Below are 23,270 nucleotides of genomic sequence, written 5' to 3'. Positions count from 1 at the left end.
TCCTAGTTTACCCCGCTTCCTGAGCTTTGGACATTCATTCCCCGTCTTTCCCAAATTTCTTGCTCACCCCCAACTCATTAAACCCTTCCACTGCATCCTCTAGCATTCAGGGAAATATCACTGGCAAAATTCCCTACATTTTCAGCTTTGCCTTCATGTTCTATACCCAGTCCCTCCTGGAAGATATTGCAGCCTCTTGAGGGAGGGCTGATTTTCTGCTCCCTCCCTCCCTTCCCACTCTGGACCCAGAGTGGGAAGGTGCGTCCTCCCTGCTCCTCCATGCCACTTCTAGAGCAATCTCCCTCTGTTTTCCTAAAAACCTTCACTGGGGAGCTTTTGTGAATGCCAAGTTTAGGTTCAAAATGCAGTAATGGTACAAGCCAGCACCTTCCCCTAAATCTCTGCAGAACGCCTGCTGCAGAAGGCATCTGGTGGAATCTTCCAGAGATGAGAACTGGCAGGACTCATGGAGTTGCAGGATGTGGGAAAGAAAAGCATCACTGAGAAATGGGATGGTTAATGGTGGGAGGGATATGGGCCTTTGTAGGTCCTGAAGGCTGTGGCTAGGGGTTTGGGATACCTTTCCACCTATCTAAAGGTGTGACATTTGTCTTAGAAAGTCACTTCTTGGAGATAGAGCTCAGGTGCTAGGAGAGTGCACGTGCATGCCTTCCCAGGACTCTTGTGCTGGTCACTTCTGAGCAGCAGGAGGCATGCACACAAAAAAAGGAATGGATATCAATTCAACTTGGTGGGACCATGCTCACCTCCAGGTCACCTGTCTGGGGTCACTGGGACTTCTCCCATTTTACAGACAGACAGACTGCAGCCCATTAGTTCTGGGCACCCGAACCTCCCAAACTGCTCCTCACCATAGGACTGACACACCACGTGCACCAGCGGGTAAGATTTCCAGAGGACTCGGTCACACCAGGAAGGCAGGTTGTACTTCATCTGTAAATCAAAGTCACGAGATTCGTAAATGCCTGTTAATTCTCTGTATCTAGAAATCAGTGTAAGAAGAGGTTGACTTGTAAACCCTGTAATCCTTGAATTCATGTGCTATTGGGTCATTAGAGATTTGCCCCATAGGTGGCCTTCAACCTGTTTCATTTGCCTTAAGTCCTCAGTCCTGAGAGATTGGGTTGAAAATGCACGTTGTGGGCTTCACCTGGCTCAGTCTGCCCACCCACCCACCTACCTGCCCATCCACCATCCATCCATTCACCCACCATTCATCCATCCATCTGCATATCCACCTATACCTATCTGACCACTCAAGCAATATGTATTAAGACAAGCCCTCTCAAGGGACGCCTGGGTGGCTCAGCGAGTTAAAGCCTCTGCCTCCAACTCAGGTCATGATCTCAGGGTCCTGGGATCGAGCCTTGCATTGGGCTCTCTGCTCAGCAGGGAGCCTGCTTCCCCACCCCTTCTCTGTCAAATAAATAAATAAAATCTTTAAAAAAAAAAAAAAAAGAGAAGCCCTCTCCAGGCTACAATGGAGAGCAAGATGCTTACTGGGAATGATAGACAAGGCAAACTGACAATATCCTTTATCCCTTTAAGTTCTAGCTCTTTCTCTTCTGCCTATAAATATAAAGGTACTCATTCTAACAGAGCCTACCCCTCCCATCTCCTGCAGTTACTTTTCTCTTTTTCCCAATTTTCTTTCCAGAATTTCTTTCTAATTTCATTTCCTCTACTTTGGGACCACCCATTTTGTTTTTTAAACTTGAGGTGCAACTTACATATAGTAAAGAGTACTCATTTTAAGTATATAGCTCAAGGAGTTTTGATATTTGTACATAGTCATTTAACCCCAACAGAGAGAGAGAGAAATCTCCCGCACCTCAAAGGTTCCCTTGTGTTCCTGTGTCCATACTACCACCTTGCAGAGGCGAACATGATCATGCCTAATGCCTCTCCTGACTCATTCTGTCTAACCTTGAACTTACAAATGGACTCGCTTGGTATATATTGTTTGAGGTCTGGCTTCTTTCATCCATGTTGTTCCCTGAAGTTCACTCACCATCCGGCTGTGGTTGTATTCCACTGGACGTACACACCGCATTTATCTAGTCTACTATGGATATTAGTAGGGCTCTTCCCAGTTTTTGGATGTTGTGCATGAAGCAGCAATAAACATACTCATATCTCCCTTTGGGTGAACACAAGTACTAATGCCTCTGGGGCTCCCCCAAAGTGGAATTCCTGGGTCGCAGGGTAAGCACACACTGTCGCCATCCTGTTTCTCTTAACACTGCAGTTCTCAGCACTGGCTGCCCTAGGAAATTACGGGTGGAGTTTTGCAGATCCGGAAACCACGGCCCACCCTGGGTCTCTTGCATCAGAGCCTTGGGGGATGAGACCCGGGCATCCGTATTTCTGGAAAGCTCCTGGCTCACCTGCACACGCTTGGTAAAGAGCCATTCTCATCCACCCCGGGGCTGGATTTCACCCAAGACTATGCAAACTGGTCTTTAAAGCCCACCCAACCTTCTGGACCACATATCCAGCTCCTTGTGCAGGGCTCATGCACAGGGAACATGTTCTCCTAGACTCACATTCCACACGGGCGACCGCTAATCCTGATGGTGTCTCACCCCCTGCTTCTGTGATGCCCAGCTGCATGGCTGGTTGTTCTGCCCACCACCCACGACAGCACTCATGGCCTGCCTCCTTTGTCAGGTCTGCCTCCGCCTCTCACCTCTGAACAGGGATGGGCCCCAAATCTGCCCACAGACCTTCCCTTTGCCTCTTCCACTCACTTCCTGCCAACGTCACCTACGCCGGGGGTGTTCGTGTTCTCGGCGCACCCGACTCCCAAATCTATGACCCAGCCCTGTTGTCTCTCTCTAGCATCATCTAATATTTCCAATTGCCTTCTGGATGTTTCCTCTGAGGTAGTCCACCAATATTATACAGTAAGTCTGAAGACAAGCTCTATGTTCTGATTGGCACTTTTGCCCACAGCAATCAGATCTATCAACGCATCCTGCTTTCCTTTGCTTCTGCTTTGTTTGTTCCCAGTTCTGACTCAGGCCCCAGTTTCTTAGCAGGACCCAGCACACGGTCTCCTCAGGGGTCCCCGGCACCCTCCTCACCCTCTCCACAGACGCAGACCCACCTTCTCTGCCTATCACTGCTGTGCTGCCAGCCCCAGTAGAACGTTCAGTGGCTTCCCTGTTTTCCAGCCAACAGGTCAAAACCTTACCCTGGCATCTAGGGCCTCCCTCCCCTCAGCTCAGCCTCTATGTCCCCTGATACTCGAGTTAACCTGGACATGCTCTCAGTGTCCCCACATATCCCCATGGACCTGCCCAGATGGTGCCAGAGGACCATAGCCATACAGCAGCCTGTGGACGGCCCCCGAGCAGGTGTCTTGCCCTGGAGGTCTCTCCATCTCCTTCCTCTACAGCAGACCTGGATCATCTCTCCTCTGTCTGGTTTTCTCTGTTAGTCCCTGCCTTGTTCTGATATCACCCCCTCGTGGGGCCTGACCCTTCCTCCTGCACTTCTCTGCTTGCCCTGAGCCCTCAGGCAACGGTCTGAACTGTTTTCCATGTCCTTAGGCCTCCAGCAGCCTAAGCTCATCATTCCACACCTCTAAGACTCAGGGCTTCCTGAGAGTCCCCTAGAATTTCCTACTTCCATATCTGTTCCAGCAATTCTTCCAACTGGAAATGGATCAGCCCCCCCTCAGCCCTCATCCTGTCCTCTTATTGATAGCCAAGCTGTCCCTCACAGCACCACAAGTGGGCCCTCTTTGAGAAGACTCTCCTGATCTTTCCTTGCCCTAATGGTCATATCCTCTTTAGGCTCCTCAGTGCATCTGGAGATCTCATATTCCATCTCTGATTAGTTAGCTGTGTTTGTCTCCTCTTTCCTTCTATAAACTCCTTGGGGCTCATCTTTGATCTCCTACCACCCAGGAGAACATCTAACTCATCACAGGTCATCAGTAATTACCTGTTGAACAAGAATGAATGAAAGCTTTATGCAGCTTCCCCCCAAACACTGTTCCTTGGAACCCAAGGAACTTCATAAGGTAATAATTAGTGTTCCATGACTAACTGAGTTTGGCCCAGAAATTTCCATGCTCATAAACCTATAAAGGCTCTGATAAGTCCTGTGGTCAGGGAGCTTGTTTAATGATGATTTACTTGGCAGATTAGCAAATAGATTTCATCATAGGACTTTAAAAAAAAAAAGCTTCAGAACCCAGTTAAAGAAATACTTTAAATCCTCTCAGACTCTTAGATTCTCTGGACAGAAGGGAAATCCTGTATCAGAGTCTAGTGTCTTGCAGTGGGCAAGTGTGGTTGCCTACCCTCTCCTTAGAAAAGGTTTTTTGCTCAGTGATGCAAATCGACACATGATCTCTAATTCCCCTTCTTTTTTTCCTGTGGCCTAGTGGATGAAGATGCCCTTCACATCCTGTTCACCCTCATGGGAACAGACGCAAGGGGGTGATGTGCAGGGGGCTAGAGACAGAGGGCCAAGGTGATGCCTATGAGGAGAACTCACCCCTGTGGCCTTCTGCTTAGTGTAGGCGTACTTGTCCCGAGTCAGTCTTTCAAAACGGTAGGTGGGCGCGAACGTGATTTCTTCCTCCTCTGAAAACCAAACAAAACGCTGGTTTCTGCTTTGACTCCCCAAGCTTCACATGGGCGACATTTCTGTCTTCTTCAGGCACGGACCTTCCCCTCTCCACTGAGGATATTCAGGGGAAAAAGGAGACAGCAATGGCTGGAGGGGGTCCAGGAGCAGAGGGACACATAGTTCTTACCAAAATGCAGGAAGACCTTCTGCTCCTTCCTCTCCATGAGTAGCTGGTCGTGGGACAGGAGGTCTGCATACTGCTGCTGCTTGATCTTCTGGATGATGGTTTCCGCCTCCTGGAGCAAGGACACGGCCAGGCCCCCAGTGAGAACCCCCTACCCCTGCCGACATTCAAGAGGCCCATTACCACCTGCCGGCCCATCTCCTGGGACCCAGAGCCCCAGAGGCTGCACCAGACCTTGGTCCCAGGGCTGCCCGGCTGGGGCGTCTTAGCACTCAACTGTTTTATAAGGAAAACCCTTCAAAAGTCATCAAACATCAAACTTGTACCTGATAGTACAAGTTTTGGCTGGTCTAGATTTGCAGAGGAACCTTTTACTTTTGCTCTGACCTCTAGTATTATTCTTATGAACACTCCACGAGCAGGTAGCTATTTCTATTATTCTCTGTGGGAACTGAGGCAGCTTGCTGTGAGGCCAGGGAAGGATCTGAAATCCCAGCCCCCTGAATCCGTGAGCATCAGCAGGGAGGTGTCGGTGCCCTGGACCCCGCAGTCTCCGCTCTGCTCTGGTAAACACCCTTGGCAGACCTCCTGCTGAGGGAACAGCCACCATAGCCCCACAGACCGTGAAAGGTTGGGATTTGTGGGGTCCCTGTCCAGCTCTCTCCCATATACTGCAGGGAGCCTCTAGTGAGGGAGGAAGTGGTGGGGAGGCAGGAGGGGCACAAATGGCCCTAAGCTCTTCCTCGGTCTCTGCATAGCAGCTGAGGCAGCAGGAGTGAGTGGCAGGCTGCTCGGGGAAACAGGAAGAAAGGGGAATGAGAAGGTCTGGGTTCCAGCCCAACTGTCCATGATCGGCAGTTGACCCCAGGCCATTCCTTAGCCTGTCTGTCCCAGGGTTCTTGCCCCTCGGTTTCTGCCGTCCTCCTTTCTCCCCACACAGGACGCAGAGTGAAGGTTCTACATACCGGTTAGGGATGTACAACCTGTACAACTGCACAGCTCTGCTCCCAGACCTGTCCACCCTCCCTTCCTGGGAACCCTCTGCTCTCCCTGAGAGCAAGGCCATGTCTGTCACATGGGCCTTCGGACTGCTGCTCAGCGAACCATGCCTGGGCACCTGACAATAGCAACGTCTTCCTTAGCTGCCCAGGGACCCGCCATCAAGACAGAAAATTGGGCCAGTCTCCTCAAGTATGTGGGGACCAAGTGTGAACAGAGGTTAACTCTAAAGGCAGGGGTTCGACAACAGAGCGGCATCAGGTCCCAGAGGGGGCACAGTGGCCTCGGCCCGGCTCAGTTTGGGCCCCCGTGTCCCCATGTCCCAAGCGAACTTGAGGGAGCCTCTGTCCCGTGGAGCCCTTGTCCTGGGGGGGCAGCCCCTTACCCAGGTGGGCAGGTCCACGCGGTAGTTCAGGTCCCCGAGCCAGAAGAGGTGGGTGAAGCGGTGAGTGATGTTGAAAGGGCTCAGCTTCTTGTCCCCCAGAGCCAGAAACCGGAGAATGCTCATGTAGTTCTGGTTTCGCCTGTTTCAATGAAGAAGTAGCCACCTAGCATGGGGTGGCTGGTTCCCTACTTTGCCACTGTGGTGGGAAGGCGAAGGGAGCCGGCAGCGGGGAGAGGGGGTGGCGGAGATGTAACTCTGGGCCCCTGGTGCAAAGGGACTTTCAGGTGGAAATGAGATCACAGGACAGGGGCCCCCAGAGCTTCCATTCAGCAGGGAACCGGCATCACGGTTATCCTAGAAAGAGGTCTTCGTGACCAGGCCCAAGGGGCTTTCATCTGTAAGGGTGCCTGGAAGAGGTCTTTCCGTTTAGAAATCATCTAGCAGATCGAGGACATAAGAAAGCATGTGTCCTGTCCTCCCAACAAGATTCACCCACATGAGCGGTGGCTCTTGTGCCATAGGTGCGGGTAAAGCCGGGGCTGCACGTGGCTGTGGCATTTGGGGAGGTGAGGTATCTCTGGACAAACCTGTTAAATGCTCTCGGGCAGGGAGCTCCATTACCTGAGTTTCTTCTCACTTCCGGAAGTCAAGTGGCTGTTAACAAATCCCAAGGAGGTTCCGTTGAACATAAACGACACCCCCACGGCTCCCTTGTTCCCTAAAGGGAGAGGGGAAGCAAGAAGTGAGCACAACAGGCAACCTTGGCCAGGGCAGGAAATCAAGGTGGAGCACAGTTATTCCTTAAGAGGAGATCGAGAGAAGCGCAACAGCTTCATCTGGAGCGAGACTCAGCAATGGCAGGGACTCTGGGGGTGGGGGACATTCCTCCAGGACCAGAAGAAAATGGGGTAAATGGCCTGCATCCTTGGGAGTCCTCTGTGGGGGAAGGATGGAGGCTGCTGGTCTAAGACATCCTGCTGTCCCCCTCTTGGGGTCTCATCAGTTACCCCACAGGCCAAGCAGGCAGGACCACCGAAAGCAGCCAGAAGCCTGGGGAAGATTTAGACAAGGGAGCGCAGGGCTGGGTGGGCTAATGTCCCCCCAGCTAACCAGGCTCCTGGTGGGACCAAAACCCCCACTGAGACCACCTCTCAGATTCTGAGTTTCAACCTATTCTAGACTAGTGGTTCTCCAAGTGTGTTCCCCAAACAGCCACAGCAGCACCTGGGAATGGCTGGGAGGGCAAGTTCTCAGGCCCTACCCTGGACCTGCCGAATCAGAAATTCTGGAGGCGGGGCCCAGGAATGTGGGTGAAACAAGCCCTCCAGGTCAGGGGTAGGCAAACGCTGGCCCGATGCCAGGTGAAGAGGATTTTTACATTTTTAAATAGTTGGGGGGAAAAAAATCAAAAGAAGGTTTTGTGACACAACAGTATGAAATTCAAATAGGAGCCCATCAATAACATTGTATTGGCTCACAGCTACGCCCACAGAGTTAAGTAGTTGTAAGAGAGGCTGCACGACCTGTAGAGCCTGAACTATTTCCTGGCTGGCCTTCTAGAGACAAAATTTGGCAAGCCCTGCTCGAGGACATTCTGACATACACAGAAGTCTGAGAGCCTGCTCTGGTCAACAGCTTGAGCATATGCACTGGGCACTTGAAATGTGGCCGGTCCAAACAGAGGAGGGCTCTAAGCATACAGATGCACCCGAGTTATGTCTCAGTAAGAAAAACAGAACATAAGGGGCGCCTGGGTGGTTCAGGGGGTTAAGGCCTCTGCCTTCGGCTCAGGTCATGATCCCAGGGGATCCCTGGGATCGAGCCCCACATCAGGCTTAAAAAAAAAAAAAAAGAAAAGAAAAACAGAACATAAAATGGTTAATAATTTTTATATTGAACACCTACTGAAACTGTAATCTTGAATAAATGATGTTTGATTAAATGTTAGGAAAGGACCTCAAAGATCATCCATTCGGTCATCCACCCTCCCCCCTCGGGACTGGGGCCCCTAGCAATGATGGGTGGTCCTGCTCCCCTGTCCTGGGACAGGGGGAGGGGGCCTCACCTTCTGGCTTTCTCCCCATCCTGCAATATGACCTCAGTTTAAATCCCTGCCCACCACTTGGCCACTGGGCCTGGGACAAGTTAAGGAACATCACTGATGCCTCCAGCATCTTGTCTGTGAGTGGGGCCAAGGCAATGGTCCTTGCTCTCCCACCCCCACAGGGCATTTCTAGTAAATGGGATAATCTCACAGAGCATTTAGCTCTCAGTGGTGCACATGTATGTTCTCAAGGTCTTGGCTCTTCTAGGGATGATGTCCACCAGCATGAGCCAACCAGCGTTCACTGGGCTCTGTCCCATGTTAACCATGGCTGGGAGCCATTTGGAGGGAGAAGAGGGGAAGAGGGCAGCCCCAGGGTTGGGGGAAGGGAGGAGCAGGTACATGGGATGTGATCAGGCTGCTGTCTGCAGAGTCACTGGTTCAGTGCCTAGCACCGTGCGGGGGCGGGGGGTGGGGGGAGATGATACATGGTCAGCTCTGTCACAATGTCATGATGAATGAGAGCTGGGGAAGCAGCCAGAGGTGAGGTCTGGCTGTGGGGTGGTTTTGTCTTGTACCGGGAGGTCTGAGTACCTTCCATGCTGTTGGAAAGGGGCTGGGGGCAGGCAGGCGGGCAGCCCAGGCAGGCAGCAGCAAGGACAGACAGGTTCCTGGGCAGCAGAAGGGTGTGGGCTTTGACAGGGCAGCTCCCGAGACAGGAAGGAAGGGGGCAAGTGGGTGTGGGCGCGGGCAGTTTGCGGTTTGTCAGCAGAAAAGCCGAGAGAGTTCTTCACGTTTGAATGCAGCAATTCTTCTGTTTCCTGTTGTCTTGGGGACTCTGTCCTGTCCCTGACTCCAGCCACCAGAAACCACTGGCCTCGCCGTCAACCCCACCCATGGCCTGCGTGGTGCACCTGCCCACACACACTCAAGCCTCACACATGCGCTCCCAGACTCACACACACGCTCACAGACAGACCTGCACATGTACTCACACACTCACATATATGCTCACAGACACCTGCACACGCACTCAGACTCACATATACGCTCAGACCTGCACACATACTCACACACATATATGCTCAGACACCTGCACACGCACTCACTCACGTGCCCTTAGACAGGCCTGCACACACATACAGACCCACGCACGCGCTCAGACAGACCTGAACACACACTCACACAGATGCACATGTACTCGGACTCAAACAGACCCTCGTGTACACTCAGACGCAGAGACACACAAGCACTCGTGCCCAGACAGGCTTACAGAGACCTGCATGTACACAGACACACGTACTTGGATTTGCATATGCAGACTCACACACACAGACACACACACACTCAGAGTCACACATACAGACACACAAGCATTTCCACCCACACCCACACAGGCTCACACTCAAGGCACTCCAGCCGTCCTCTGCTCTGAGTTCAATTCTCGGGGGTGCCATGATGGGTCCCCCAGCTCCCCGCTAATGCCAGGATTTCCGCATCCAACCTGAGTCGCTCTCTTTCTATACCAGGGTTCCCACGAGCCAGATGGAGCCCCCACCTGTGTCTGTGAGCAAAGCTTTCTGGAATACAGCCACTCGCATTCCCGTTCATGCTCTCTGAAGTTCCTTTTGTGTCGTGGCACATGGCCCACAAGCCTAGAATATTTACTCTGTGGCCCTTTACAGAGTCTCAACTCCTGTCCTAGGTCCTTGATTCTCCCGGTGGAGGCCTGTGGGCCAGCAGTGCTGGTGTAGACCCTGGGTGGGTTGAGGCTGGGGGAGCCCAGCATCTGGGTCACCCAGGACTGAGGGGAGCCCAGGAAGTGAAACCCAGTGACATCGCAGTGCAAAGGAGTATAGCCCCCTCCCTGCTCACCCAGTGTGTTGGCGATGCCCGTCTTCACGTTGTCAGTGCAGATGTGACTGATACGGTTCTCATGCTCCGGCTTGGCCAGCACCACAATTCGGATATTCCAGAGGGTGTGGATGGCAATCTGGTGGGGATCACAACACAGTCACCCCTGGCCAGGGCACAGTGCCTGACCACAGGGCAAGAGATCCCCCCGCCAACTCTGACTCCCAAGATGGAGGACCCCATTTGTAATCCCTAAACATCAGGGGAGCTTCTAAGGATACCCCACAGATGAAACAAAGTATCTTAAAGATGAGAGCCAGGACAGGCCACATTTCAATGAAGTAAGGGTGATCTACAAGCAGAGGCAAGGACAGTGATTTTCAGCAACACCCATAGACCCCCCAATCAATTTCAGAAGCCCCAGGCATTCCCCTCCAGCCCAGGAAGGTAGTGGTGGTGGTGCTGGGGAATGACCACAGAGCACCCCGGGCCTCTCTGGAAGGTGAGAGCTCACAGGCTGAGCCCACCCTTGCCCCTGAGATGCTCCTGGCCAGCCTCACACAGCCCACTGCTCCAGGGTCCCACCCAGTGCCCTGGCTAGCTGCTCACTGTTTTAAAAGTCATGCTGGTGATTTCCTGCAGGGAGTGTTTGAGTATCTCCAGCCACTCCTTCTCTCCCAGGGGGTCCTCCTGGGTGCCGATCACATAGATGTCATGGGGGATGTAATCTGCAGAGTCATCCCGTGTCTTTCCCTGCCCCTTGGAGAGAAACCAGGACGTGATCTTCTTGGGAGGGGGGGCGTTACCTTCAACAGCAAAACCCAACACCAAGTGAGTCAAAGGTACATCAGGAGAATTCAAAACACAGGTCGAGGTAAAGCGTGTGGGGCAGGAGGGCCACCCCGTCACAGAAAATCATTTGGGCCACCCCATGAAATGCCAGAGATGGGAGAATTAGGTACTATTATTCCCAGGATGTCAGGAAGGGTCAGAGCACAGTTAAGTTTCTCTTTAAAGAGAACGTGAAGTTTCAGAGACTTGAAATACCCAAAGATTCGATACGGTGACTTGAACTAGCTATGTGAGACCATGAGATGTCAAACACCATCCTAGCCTTTGCGGCTGACTGAGTGACCAAGACCCTCCTCCAGGAGTTTATAGCTTGTTGGCAAGGACGCCCCAGCAGGCGGACAGGTTTGGGAGACAACAGGGCTTCCTTGCAAAACAGAGAGATCTCAGCTGCACACTGAGAGCCAAAGAGACAGGAAGAGCGTGGACACCTCCTCCATTCTCATTTCGAAAAATGAGTCAAAGCAGCTTAATGAAGATAGAGTGAAGGATTTACTTCTCCTCGGAACACCCCTTCAAGGTTGAGTAAACCTCTCCCCCAGAGAGAAAACCTGACGGTGGCCGCTCTGCTCGCTCTGCTCCCCACTATGGTTCACAGTGGGAGCGAACGCCCTAGGGGCTGGTGGTCTCTGCTTGGGGAGACCCTCCCAGCCACCCAGACAGCGCCTTCCATGCTGTCTTCTGTGTGAAGGGCGCCCCCTCCAGGATGGACTTCACTAGGTCCAGCCAACTCTAAGACCCCCATACTCACAGTGGGAAAAACAAGGGCAGTGTACCCCCGGGGCATGAACCCCTGAGAGTGACAGTTGATAAAATCAGGTGGCCAGCAAGAAACACGAGAGGACAGAACAGGATACAGGACTCCAAGAACACCTGGGCATGAGTGCCTGGGGAGGGCTGGTGGCTTGTGGAATCGGGCTCAGGTGCTCTGGTTGACTCTCCACAAGTAGCAAATTACGTTCTCACTTCCAGACCACTCCTTGCCCCCCCTTGAAGGGCTGTGCTCACCCTCTGCCTTGCTGCCGGCTGCTTATCTGCTCTGTGAGAGGGTGGGTGGGCCTGACTCTGCTCTGGACAATGTGAGGTCAGAGGGACACCCAGTTAAAGTTAAGTTTCGGATAAACAACACACAACTATTAGAAAAGGTATGTCCCGTGCTGTATCCGTTGAACTAAAATTCAAATGAACTAGACATCCTGTATCTACTTATTTTTTTTCTAGTTGAATACTTTCATGAAATAATTATTTAGTATAATTTATATGTAGTGTGATATATCTGGTATGTAAATATATATTAGTATATAAGTATACGGTATATGGTTGGCCCAATATATATTTGGTGTATATTTAGTACTTATTTCTAGCTGAATTGTTACACTATTTGCAAAACTTATATTCAGTACATTTATTAGCATAATACAGATCAGTATATAAATACATGTAGTATATATTTAGCATTATCATTTCTAGCTAATATACCAATCCTCAAAAAACTTTGCTGTTTACATGAAATTCAAATGTAGTTGGGCATCATCTCTTTCTCTTTTTCTCTCAATACATCTGGCAACCCCACCCAAGGAGGGAGTTCTTTCTTCCAGGCCTGAGGCCCCTTGGAGACCTGCCTAAGGCTGGAAGGTACCCAAGAGCCTCTTCACCTATATATCCAGACTGTACCTAGAACTTTCCAGTTTAGACAGGCAAAGTAACCCAGCCCAGCTGCTACTGGGGTATGAGAATCCCAGAGCTCACTTCTCTTAATCATTGTCTCAGCAGAAGTATAGAATTCCCTAGAAAGGAGGCTGTGTAGATAGGTTGGGAAGGGGGTGTTGGGAGGAAGACAGACGTCCCCACCCCCCATTTGCAGATGTTGGAGGCAGCAAAGCAGAACCCAAGAGGTAGTGGTGGGAGGGAGTGGTGGGTGGGGCACATATGGACCTACCCATGTTCCAGGTGCCAATGAAGATGGTGATCATGTCTGGTTCCGGCTGCTCCGAATGTTTATTCTTCATCTGCTGGAGAAGCTGGCAGAAGCCTTCTCTCTTCTAGGGATTGAAGGGCAGACAGACTCAGAAAGGCCTCTGCCTCCCTGCACATTACACTCTCAAAGGGCTTGGTCAGCTTCAAGAAAACTGAGAGCAGCGCAAATCAGTACGAACTTGCAGGAGCGCAATCTGGAAAGAGGGTCCGAAGTCTTAAGGAAGCGGCTTCTTTTTGACCTTGCCACTCCTCTGCAAGGATCTGAGCCTAAGAACCATCAGAAACCACACAAAGGCCCAACCATTTTCATGGGGACTGTCGCATGCACTTTAATACCGAAAAAACTAGAAACAACCTTAATGTCCAGTCCTAGGAAGCAAGTTAATAATCGTAGCACGGGTCAACCACGTGCCACAATGTTGCTGGGTTCATAAGTTTTGATTCAGAAATACCTTCTCAACAAGGACAGATGCCCAAACTATATTGTTAGGAGCAGAAAGCCAGTTGACAAAACAGTATAAATAGTATTATTGCTTTTTTATTAAAAACACAAACAAGGGGTGCACCTGGGTGGTTCAGTTGGTTAAGCGTCTGACTTTGGCTCAGGTCATGATCTTAGGGTCCCGGAATTGAGCCCCATGTTGGGTGCCCTGCTCAGCATGGAGTCGGCTTCTTCCTCTCCCTCTACCCCTCCCCTCCACTCATGCTCCCCCCTCTTTCTCAACTAAATAAAATCTTGAAAGAAAAAAAAAAAACACCCACTTTTTGCTTATTTGTATTTGTTACTTTTTCACCAACGAGAATAGATTGCTTATTTAACTAAAGAACATTTAGATCAAAGAAACCAAAAAGAAGAGAATACAGGGGGGCGCCTGGGTGGCTCAGGGGGTTAAGCCTCTGCCTTCAGCTCAGGTCATGATCTCAGGGTCCTGGGATCGAGCCCCGCATCAGGCTCTCTGCTCAGCAGGGAGCCTGCTTCCCCCCCTCCCCCTGCCTTCCTCTCTACTTGTGCACTCTCTCTCTGTCAAATAAAAAAAAAAAAATCTTAAAATTTAAAAAAAAAAGGAAGAAGAGAATACATGAAGGCTGTTAGTCTCCTGAATGGTCTTTACCGGGTTGTCCTGGCTACCTGGGCATATGGGGCAGGGGGGATGAGGGGGCTGAAGCAGAGCAGCCCTCTCTGAGATGACAGTCAAGGGCAGGCTGACCGAACAAGCACCCACACATTTTAGGTTGTACCATATGAAATTAACAGTTTCGCATCTACGGAGATGGCAATTTCATACGCTTCAACCTAAAAACTGCAAACCTCAGTTAATCAATCCCCTCTGAAGAAACCTGCTCACAAAGATGTTACAATGACTGTCACTACCGACACCTGGATGGCTCAAAATGTAGTGCCTCAGTTTACTGCCATGTCTCAATCTTTCTGAGCTGGTAGCAATGGGCAGAATTGGTTTTGGGATCTATGTCCAGGTACCCAGAATGATGTCTGGCCAGAGGTTCCTTCTCTCCACCTCCCCCACCACCTGTCTGGCCCCAGCATCTTTATTTTTCCCAAGCCCTTCTCTGTCATTCCTCCTAGTCCTGCCCACCCTCACCCCGGCCAGTTCTGGGCACTACCTGGCCTCCTGCTGGCCTCCCAACAGCCTCCATTCCCCCACCCCTGCCACATCATCCATGGTACAGGTGAAAGAAGGAAGGTTCTGGCACTTGATGGGGGCTGTCCCTGTAAGTCTGAGCTGGGAGCCCTTGTCCCTCAGCCTTGCCATGGAGCTATGCCTGGCCAGCTAACACCTGATGTGATGAGAGCCCCTTGTGCACTTCCTGGTGTGAGCCATTTATTAAAGGATAAAGAGTAAGGCCAAGATGGAGGGTCTCGGGCCCTGGTTGGCATATCAGAGGGGAGTGATCAGATCACAGAGAACACAGCCTCTGGCTATACAGAGACTCAGTGCAATGTCCAAAGACCCCGAGTATTTCCATTGGCCCACACCACCTCCTGCTCCAAGAGCCACTCCTGGTGGGGCATCTCACTCCTGCAGAGTGGGGCAAAAGGTAGCCATGGAAGGAGTGTTGGCTGATATTCAGATTTAAATCTGAGGTGCCCCAGAGGGCTTGTGTCCAGCCCAGAGAGGCTAAAAAGTCTTCCAGTGGGGATCAGGGATAGATAAGACACAAGTGATAAAGGATGGACCTTCTCGGGGACAGACAATGTGGCAGAGGCGGCGGAGGACGGAACTGCAGCTGTTCAAATCCCCAGTGACCCAGAACGTGTCCCCTAACTTCCCTGAGACTGGTTTTCCCAGGTGGGAAATGGATGGTGAGAATTGAGCAAGACAATGGTACAAATTTCTAGGCACAAGCAAGCCTCCAAAGACATGTGTCCCTCACTCTTCTCCTGACCCATTTAAGTAGTTTTCCTCACTTACTTTGGAGTCAGCAAAAACATATTCTTTCCGCAGGGTCTTCTCCTTCTCTGTTTCCACCAAAATCACCAACTTGTTCAGGAACTTCTGAGACTTGATGAGCTGTAGGACTTAAGAGCAATGAAAGTTCATTTACTCATTCATTGACTTATCACCCAATATGTAGTCTATGCTACACTCTGGCACCTGATCATTAACAATCCTGGCTTCCCACCCCCAGAAGAAGACCCAAATTGTGCCTAGTATCCTAGATCCCTTTGTTCCTGGCTGTATTTCCAGAGAAGGGCTCATGCTTGGGAACAGTCGTGCTGGAACAAGCAAGAGGTAGCCTAGCAGAGCAGTGTGAATTTCATCTTCCTCTTTCTCTCCTTTACTTTCTTTCTCTTCTCCTCCCCCCACCTCCATTCCTTCCTTCTTTAGCTTTGCTTTTAGTTCATATCTAAATCAAAATTGTTTACTTCTATCAACAATCAAGACTCGGGCTGTTCTACAAGATTTTTTTTTACAAACAATAGTATCGCCCCAGTTCCACTTCTCTCCAATGTCCTTCTACCTACAGGCAATTACGTTTAACTCCTATGTCCCCTCTCCTCATCCTCTCCTCCTACCAAAATATAATTTCAATCCCTCGATCACCTTCCAATAATAATATCATCATTTTGGTCAGGTAAGTATTCAGTGTGCTATGATTATGGTAATGCTACTGACAGATAAGCCTGGGTTGCTTCTCTTTTCCTACACAACTTTCATTTTTTTCCTGGAGTTAATAATTGCCATGCTTTTACATTGGTCCTAACTATCTTAGCTCATAACTCTTTTCTGTGTAATCAAGCACTTTCATCAGTTTTACCATCCAGAGCCTCTGGGTCCTCTTCTCTGGACTGGTGACCTTTAGGTCTCATGCACAGCCATTACCTTAAGCCCTTCCCTCTTCTTCATTCAGGAATTCACCTTTCTTGTACTGGATCCAATGTCTCAGATATCAGGTCTTCTTTCTTGTTTAATGCCCACATTTTGGTAAAGCAACATCTCGAGTAGTTTTCCAAGCAAGGGAAATAGATAACAAATTCTGGAGGCCTTGCAGGCCTGAAAACCTACCCAATACACCTCACTGACAGTTTGAAATAATTTTCCTCAGGACCCTTCCTTAGGAAAACTTGCCCCATCTCTACTTTTTGGCATTGCCGCTGAGAAATTCAATGTCATTTTGATCTACCTGTCTGCATAAGAGTTAACCTAGAAAACCTGTCTGTTATCCTTGGAAAAGATGCTTGTAAGGTGGTCGTTGGTTAGCCTCTGGGAATTTGGATTTGGGGAGGGTCCCCAGCATCTCCTGAACTGATAAGAGCAGCTCAATATCCCTAAACTGTCTATATAAACAGTGTGTTTTATGTTGAACACCTGCTTTCCTCCTGGAAGTCTGGAATTTCAGTATGTGCCATGCAGAGGATGCCTATGTGACCAGTCCCCATGAAGAACGCTAGGTGCCAACACTCTAATGAGCTTCCCTGGTAGACAACATTTCGCATGTGCTGTCACAACTCACTGGGGGAGCAATTAGGCATGCCCCGTGTGACTGCACTGGGAGAGGTCTCCTGGAAGCCTGTGCTTGATTTCCCCATGAAATTCCTCCCATGGGCCTCTTCTTTTTGCTGGTTTTGCTTTGCATCCTTTCACTGTAATACATCATAGCTGCATGACTTTATGCCAGGTCCTGGGAGTTCTTGGTGAATCGCTGAAATAGTCTTGGGGAGTTCTGACATAGTCTGTTATCTAACTTTGGAAGCTCTTAGGATCTTTTTTTTGACTCCAGTGTTGTAAGACTTTCCAGTGTTGTGTGTGCCTCACAGTGGAACAATTTTCTTCCGTCGTGCTGGGCACTTTGTGGGCCAGTTTCAACTTGGAAACTGGTGTTTGGTTCTGAGTTTCTCTCATTGTTTCCATTTTCTCTTACTGCCTTATTTTGGTATTGGATGTCTTAGACTGTTCTAATTTTAAATAATCTCTTCTCTCCTATTTTCCCTCTCTTTATCCTTTTGTTGTATCATCTGGAACCCTTCCTCAACTTTATCTGGTCTCGCTTCCATCCTGTTTTTATTTTAAAAAAATTTCTGCTGTAATGTTTTAATTTCCCCTTCCCTACCTTCTTCTTCCCCTTTCTTCCTTCCTCCTTCTTCATTTTTATTTTGTTCTCTGGATGCTCCTTTTAAAATAGCATTCTGTTCTTGTTTCATGGTCCAATTTCTTTTAACCTGCATAATTTGCTCCCTCCAATTTTTTTTTGTCTGTTTCTTTTTTTGCCTTGAGCCTCACTACCCCTCCCAGGCTTCCCTTCAAGGTCCAGTGATCCTTGGCTATGTGTTCCAACGGTGACAGTGGGGTTCTGTCAAGTGAGGCTTCTGCCGATGGGTGGTCTCATGGGCTGACTCACAGGGAACCCCCTGGGCTGGTCACATGCTCCAGAGACTTTTCCAACCTCCTGCCTGCAGGGTGTAGGCCTGGCTGGCAGCATCCTGGCTGGACAGTGATGAAGATTATGGTAGGAACCTTCAGAAGTAACCGTTATTTAGTCCTGTTTCCAGTGGGTTCCTCTGTCCTTACCAGGCCTGGTGTCCCCCCAGCCCTTTACCTTCTCCAGAAAACTAACATCCTTGAGTCTAATGAGTGAGGGGAAGCAGAAGGCAGGCTGTGAGGAGTGAGAAAGATCTGGTGGGTCTCTTTTAAAACAGATTTTCATCCAATCCTGATGTTTATAATCTCACCTTCGCCACCTCTAGGGGCCCCTGACAGTATCAATTCCTGTACCCTTTGTGGGTTCTGTGGTATGAGTCAAGTGTCTCAATTTTTCCTACTACATGCTTAACATTGAGCCTTTTGGGTTCCTTTGTTGGTTATCATTATCCATCTGCTTTTTAGCACTTAGAATTTTGCTGCCATCTCACTCTCTTGGTTCCTGTGAGTTTTGCTTTTAGGAGGGGAACTGACAAGCGTGTATGTTCAACCGCCATCTTGAATGGAAATCTTACCCAAGGGAAATTGCGGGTGTCCTCTGTGCTCAGTAATCCCAACAGCCTTGTCAGCAGCAGTAAATTACCCATGGTGTGATTCCTACTGCTGCCAGCCGGGATGCCCTGAGACTCTCCCCAGTCTGCTATGAGGCCATGTCTCCTTCCTTCTGAACTTCTGTATTTTCCTTGACCTCCATTTGTAGGATTGTGAGGCTGCTTCCAAGATGTGATATCGTGCTTGGTGAGGGTTAGTATTCTATCAGGGCTGGTTAGGGGCCCACTGGCCCCCACACCCAGCTAAATAAAACTAGAAGCTCTTTGTGGCTCTTTTCCTTGCGACTCTCCATGTCACTCATGAGCGGATATGAGCCGTCAAATCTTCCAGACATTCCCAATGCCCATCTTTCCCCATCTCAAGCCACTACCACCTCTTGCCTGGTGACTGCAAAGGCCTCCGAACTGATCTGTCTCCCCATTCCCTGCCATAATTTTTTTCTCAGCACAGTGCCCAGAGTTCATTTTAAAGTGGGATCATACCATTGCCTTGTTTAAAATCTCCTAACAGTGGTCCACTGCACGTAGAACATCCTTGGGGCTCACCAAGCCCAGGACAGGTGCCCAGTCTCTACATCATCCGTGCTTCGGCCACTTGAGGCCCATTCACATGACAAGCCTGCCCCCATCTCGGAACCTCTGCCCAAGGATTCTTCTGTGGTTTTTGCGTGGCTAGCGTCTTCCTGACAGGCAGATGCCGCCTCCAGTGGCAGTCCTCCATCACTGTCCTAACACCCTCTCTACATTCCCAGCCTCAAGCTCCTCACTCCCTGACACTTTCCTGGCTCACGTTATCTGTGTACTTGGTTATTTTCTCCTTGACTCTTACTTGCACGGAACCTCCCCGAGAGCCAGGACCCTTCCTGGCTCATTCGTCTTTGCATCCCCAGGGCCTGGCATGTCGTGACCGCTCAGTGAGTGAATACGTTATGATTTCCTCATACAGCCACTAGCTTTTCCTCCGCATAGAAGACCTCAATGCCAAGCTATTCAAGAACATGGGGACAGGAGCAGGGAAAGGAACTCCCAGCACCTGCCATCAAAGATCTTCTCCAGATGATCAGCACTTACAATAACCATGATTGGAAACTGATTGTGCCAGGATGGGCTAATGGCATGCCTTATGCCACCAGTGCTCATGAGGACCCTATAGGAATCCATCTGATGGATGTGGACACAGAGGCTCTGAATAGTTAAGTCACTAATTTAAGGTCACACCATGATCAAGCTGTGAAGGCAGCGGTAAATCCAGTTTACCCAGAGCCGCTTGCTGCACAAGCACACTGCCTCCAAGGCTGGCTATAAAGAGGGCACCATGCTCAGTTGGTTAGGCGACTGCCTTTGGCTCAGGTCATGATCCTGGAGTCCTGGGATCAAGTCCTGCTCAGTGGGGGTCTGCTTCTCCCTCTGACCCTCTCCCTTCTCACATTCTCTCTCTCTCATTCTCTCAAATAAATAAATAAAATCTAAAAAAAAAAAAAGAGGGCACCCAAACACATGGCCACTTGGACTGTGTTTCTGCATTGGCCTTGAATTCATTTGTTCATTCATTCATTCATGGATTCACTCAGTATATACTGACTGGTCACGTACTATGCCCAAGTGCTGTTCTAGACTCTGGGGACTGATTTAGCAGATAACAAAAAAGATCCACTTCCTGGCTTCTGTGGAGGCCCCATGTATTTGGTGGGGGGGAGCTGGGGATTTATGAGCAACACTGCAAGCGCCTTAGTCCATCGGCAGTCCTTGAGTATGCACCTGCTGAATACCAGGTCCTGTGCTAGGTCTACAGATTGCAGATCATGTGAGATCAAAACCCGGCTCTCATGAGGGAGGGGACTTGGGGACAAGTAATCATGTTCTGATGCGACAGAGGCCATGGCAGAGGGTGAGCTGGGCTCCGCAGCCTGGAGGGAGGACAGGAAGCAGGTGGGTGTCGCCCGCAGAGTCTGGGTTGGCAGGATCTGGGTATCCACGCTTCTCTTTTTAAGGGCTTGTGAACCCCGACTCTACAGTGTATCTTGACTCGAGCTGGGGTCTCTCAGGGCACCTCTTCTCCAGCTTGGCTCTTTCACCCATCCCTGATTTGATGGCAAATTTCACACCGTCCAGAATTCCACAAAGGAATATATTCACCCTCCAGGCGGTCAACCCATCATCATTGCTGTCCATTCCATAGAACATCTCCAACTTTTACTTTGGCATTCAGGGCCCTGTCCACATCTGGGACCCCATGCCCTGCTGCTCCTCCCTTTGGGCCACAAGGGACATGGGATTTCCCTAACAACTCTGCTCCAGCACAGGCCATTCTCAGTCCCAGGGCCCTCCCCTAGTTTATGCTTGGTGAACTCCTATTCACCCTTCAAAGCCCTAGACAGAGCCATCTGTGGTGTGAAGCCTCCCTACACACCCCACAACAGAGCTAATCAACCCTCCTTCCGGGCCAACCTCCCATCTGACACATAGTCTAATACATGCTCACAGGTCAACTCTCCCTTCTACAACACTACATCGCTGGGGGGCTCTAACTTAGGGTTGGTCCATGGAAAATACTCCAAAGAGAAAATGTCCATTGAATTAAATTGGCAAGGGTTCACAGTGCTTCCTAGTACCCGGGAGGGATTTCCTGCAGTTCAGAAACATTGAGCTGGTTAGAGCAGTCAGGCTCTCCGGCACTCTCCTCATCCTCGGCTTTGGTTTCCTCTTCTACCCCTTTCAGCTGTAACTCATTCTGTGTGTGACGTGTGGCTCTAAGTGGATCACTCTCAACACACCATCTCTTGGCCCAATGCAGCAGTGGATGAGGCAGCCGTCTCAACACTGACCTCAACTATGCATCAGCAGGACAGCTGGTCACTCTCCAGGGTCTACGGACTTCATTCCTTGGTCCCTCCTCACTGCTCTGTGCTGCCTTACCTTGGAAGGATCATTACAGCGATGATGGTGTTTAATTGAGCACCTACTACCTACTGTGAAGTTTATCTATTTAAGACTCAGGCCTGCCATGACAAGAGTCATCAAGATCCTTTTGACAAGAGTACACTGAGCATCAGAGACATCTGGGCTCTAGACCAGGGTCACAAGCGGCCAAGCTGGGATATGAGGCTAGACTCTTAACTTCCTCCCTGTGCTATCTACGCTCTTCCCCTCCCTGAATGGAGCTGGTCCCCAGACTCCCTCTCCACCTGCTGCCCTGAGAGCATCCCTCGGACTCTGGGGCCACCACCCGGATGGGACTTGGCAGCAAGAGGCTACAAGATGGGCCAGGCCCCTGGGGGTAGGACCTCTAGTCCCTGGCCTCTGCCTGGACACTCTGCCAGGGTTCAGTGCTACGGCAGGACATAGAGGGGGTGTTCTCATATGCACTAGGTCATCCACCTCTCACGACAAGGCTAGGAGAAATCCATTATGATGATATGATTCCCATTTCACAGATGAGGAAAATGAGGCCCACGTCTGAACTGGGCAGCCCAGCTGCGAGGGCTACCTGCATGCTTATCCCTGTCTTGTGAGGCCCCAAGGTGGCACTGAGTATCTGGTCTCCCTTCCTGCCCCTCTGGAGGTTCAGCCATACTGGACATTATTTGTAGGGCTCCGCTGTCAAGCCAGTAGCTGCCATCTGAATAGACAGCCCAGGTCCGGCGTTCCTGATGGGGTGAGGCTGGGGCACGTGAATCTGGGGACTGTGGGAGTCTCCTCGTGGGGAGGTGTGTAGTCACAGAGACCAGCCCCCCAGGGCCACGCCTTTAAGCTCACTTCCCCAGGGTCTGGTGGAAGGAGGCGAAACGTATGGGAAGGCCTCAAGAAGGAGGGGTGTGTGAGGTGGGCCTGAGAGCTGGCTCAGGGTTCCACAGACAGGGTGAGGGGAGGCGGTGAGAGCCTAGCGTAGGGGTGGATGTGGCTGGCAGGACTCCTCCTCCGGCTGTTCTGTGACGAGCCGGTCCACGAGGAGCAGCACCGCAGGATGAGAGCACCATGGTGGCAGGGGTCTTACTCTTATTGTGGGGGTAGAACTTGTCCTCGGAACCGTCCTTGCCCTTCTTCATTATCAGCTTCCCAGACTCAACATCGACTTTGAGCTGCAGTTTCTGAGGGATCCCCAGAGACTCCGACTTGACCTGCAAGGAAGAGCAGGGTGGGGAGATGTGGTCATCCTCGCTGTGCGCGGGCTCCGGGGTCCAGCCCGGGAGTCCCCTGCCTGTGTGGCTGGGCGACCCCTGGCCAGTCCCGCCCTGGCATCCCAGGTGGTGCCATCGGACTTCAACCTCTGAGCATCCCTCACCCCAGAGCCCAAGTCCACGTTTCTATAGGCAGCCCCCCGAGAACCACAAAACTGTGCGAAAGACCCTGGCTATGCTTAGTACACCCATCGCCTGTTCTGCCAACAGGTTTGGTGCAGGGACCAGGTGAACTTATAAGTCAGTCTTGCCTCCAGGTGACACTCATTCATCTGATGTGCCGTCGACTTCCCAGAAAGGATGTTAGTAACAGATTTCGGCTCCTGGGCATTGTTACAACTAACCATTGAACGTTTACTGATAATAATTAGGAAAAAGACAAATTGTCTAGCAGGCACGCTCAGAAGCTGAAGACATAAATATAGAATTATCATCAGGGCCAGAAAGGCCTTTGGGTGGGGGGCATCTTGTCCCGTGTTTCTGAATGTGGGACCAGGGCTAGGCTGCCTACCTACACCAGGATCTCTGTGGATTATTAAGAAAAACAAATTTCTGGGCCTGAGCTAAGACGTTCTAACTCAGTCACTCTCGGGGAATTCATGGGAATTATATATTTTTCCTACTTCTCCCTTGAGGCACTACTTTGCAGCTAGTTTCAGTGCGGGGGGCGGAGGGGGTCCTGTCTGATGTCACTCACTGGGCCC

At 50.6% G+C, this 23,270-nt stretch overlaps 1 protein-coding gene across 1 annotated transcript in view; it reads right to left on the bottom strand.

Annotated features, from left to right (window-relative positions):
• The window catches only part of INPP5D (inositol polyphosphate-5-phosphatase D), a 111,219-nt gene that overhangs the window by 21,104 nt on the left and 66,845 nt on the right, over nt 1–23,270 (bottom strand). Inside the window, exons 9-18 of the mRNA XM_044241873.1 lie at nt 22,383–22,506; nt 15,330–15,436; nt 12,860–12,962; nt 10,681–10,877; nt 10,093–10,210; nt 6,795–6,891; nt 6,174–6,312; nt 4,793–4,901; nt 4,531–4,619; nt 873–954 (exon numbers count right to left, since the gene is read on the bottom strand). Coding sequence (XP_044097808.1) covers nt 873–954; nt 4,531–4,619; nt 4,793–4,901; nt 6,174–6,312; nt 6,795–6,891; nt 10,093–10,210; nt 10,681–10,877; nt 12,860–12,962; nt 15,330–15,436; nt 22,383–22,506 — 1,165 coding nt within the window. The remainder of the gene's footprint in view (nt 1–872; nt 955–4,530; nt 4,620–4,792; nt 4,902–6,173; nt 6,313–6,794; nt 6,892–10,092; nt 10,211–10,680; nt 10,878–12,859; nt 12,963–15,329; nt 15,437–22,382; nt 22,507–23,270) is intronic.

This window comes from Neovison vison, chromosome 3, assembly GCF_020171115.1.
Source record: "Neovison vison isolate M4711 chromosome 3, ASM_NN_V1, whole genome shotgun sequence".
Lineage (NCBI taxonomy): Eukaryota > Metazoa > Chordata > Mammalia > Carnivora > Mustelidae > Neogale > Neogale vison.
The sequence above is the reverse complement of the archived record's forward strand: the minus strand, read 5'-3'. Positions and strand labels throughout refer to the sequence as shown.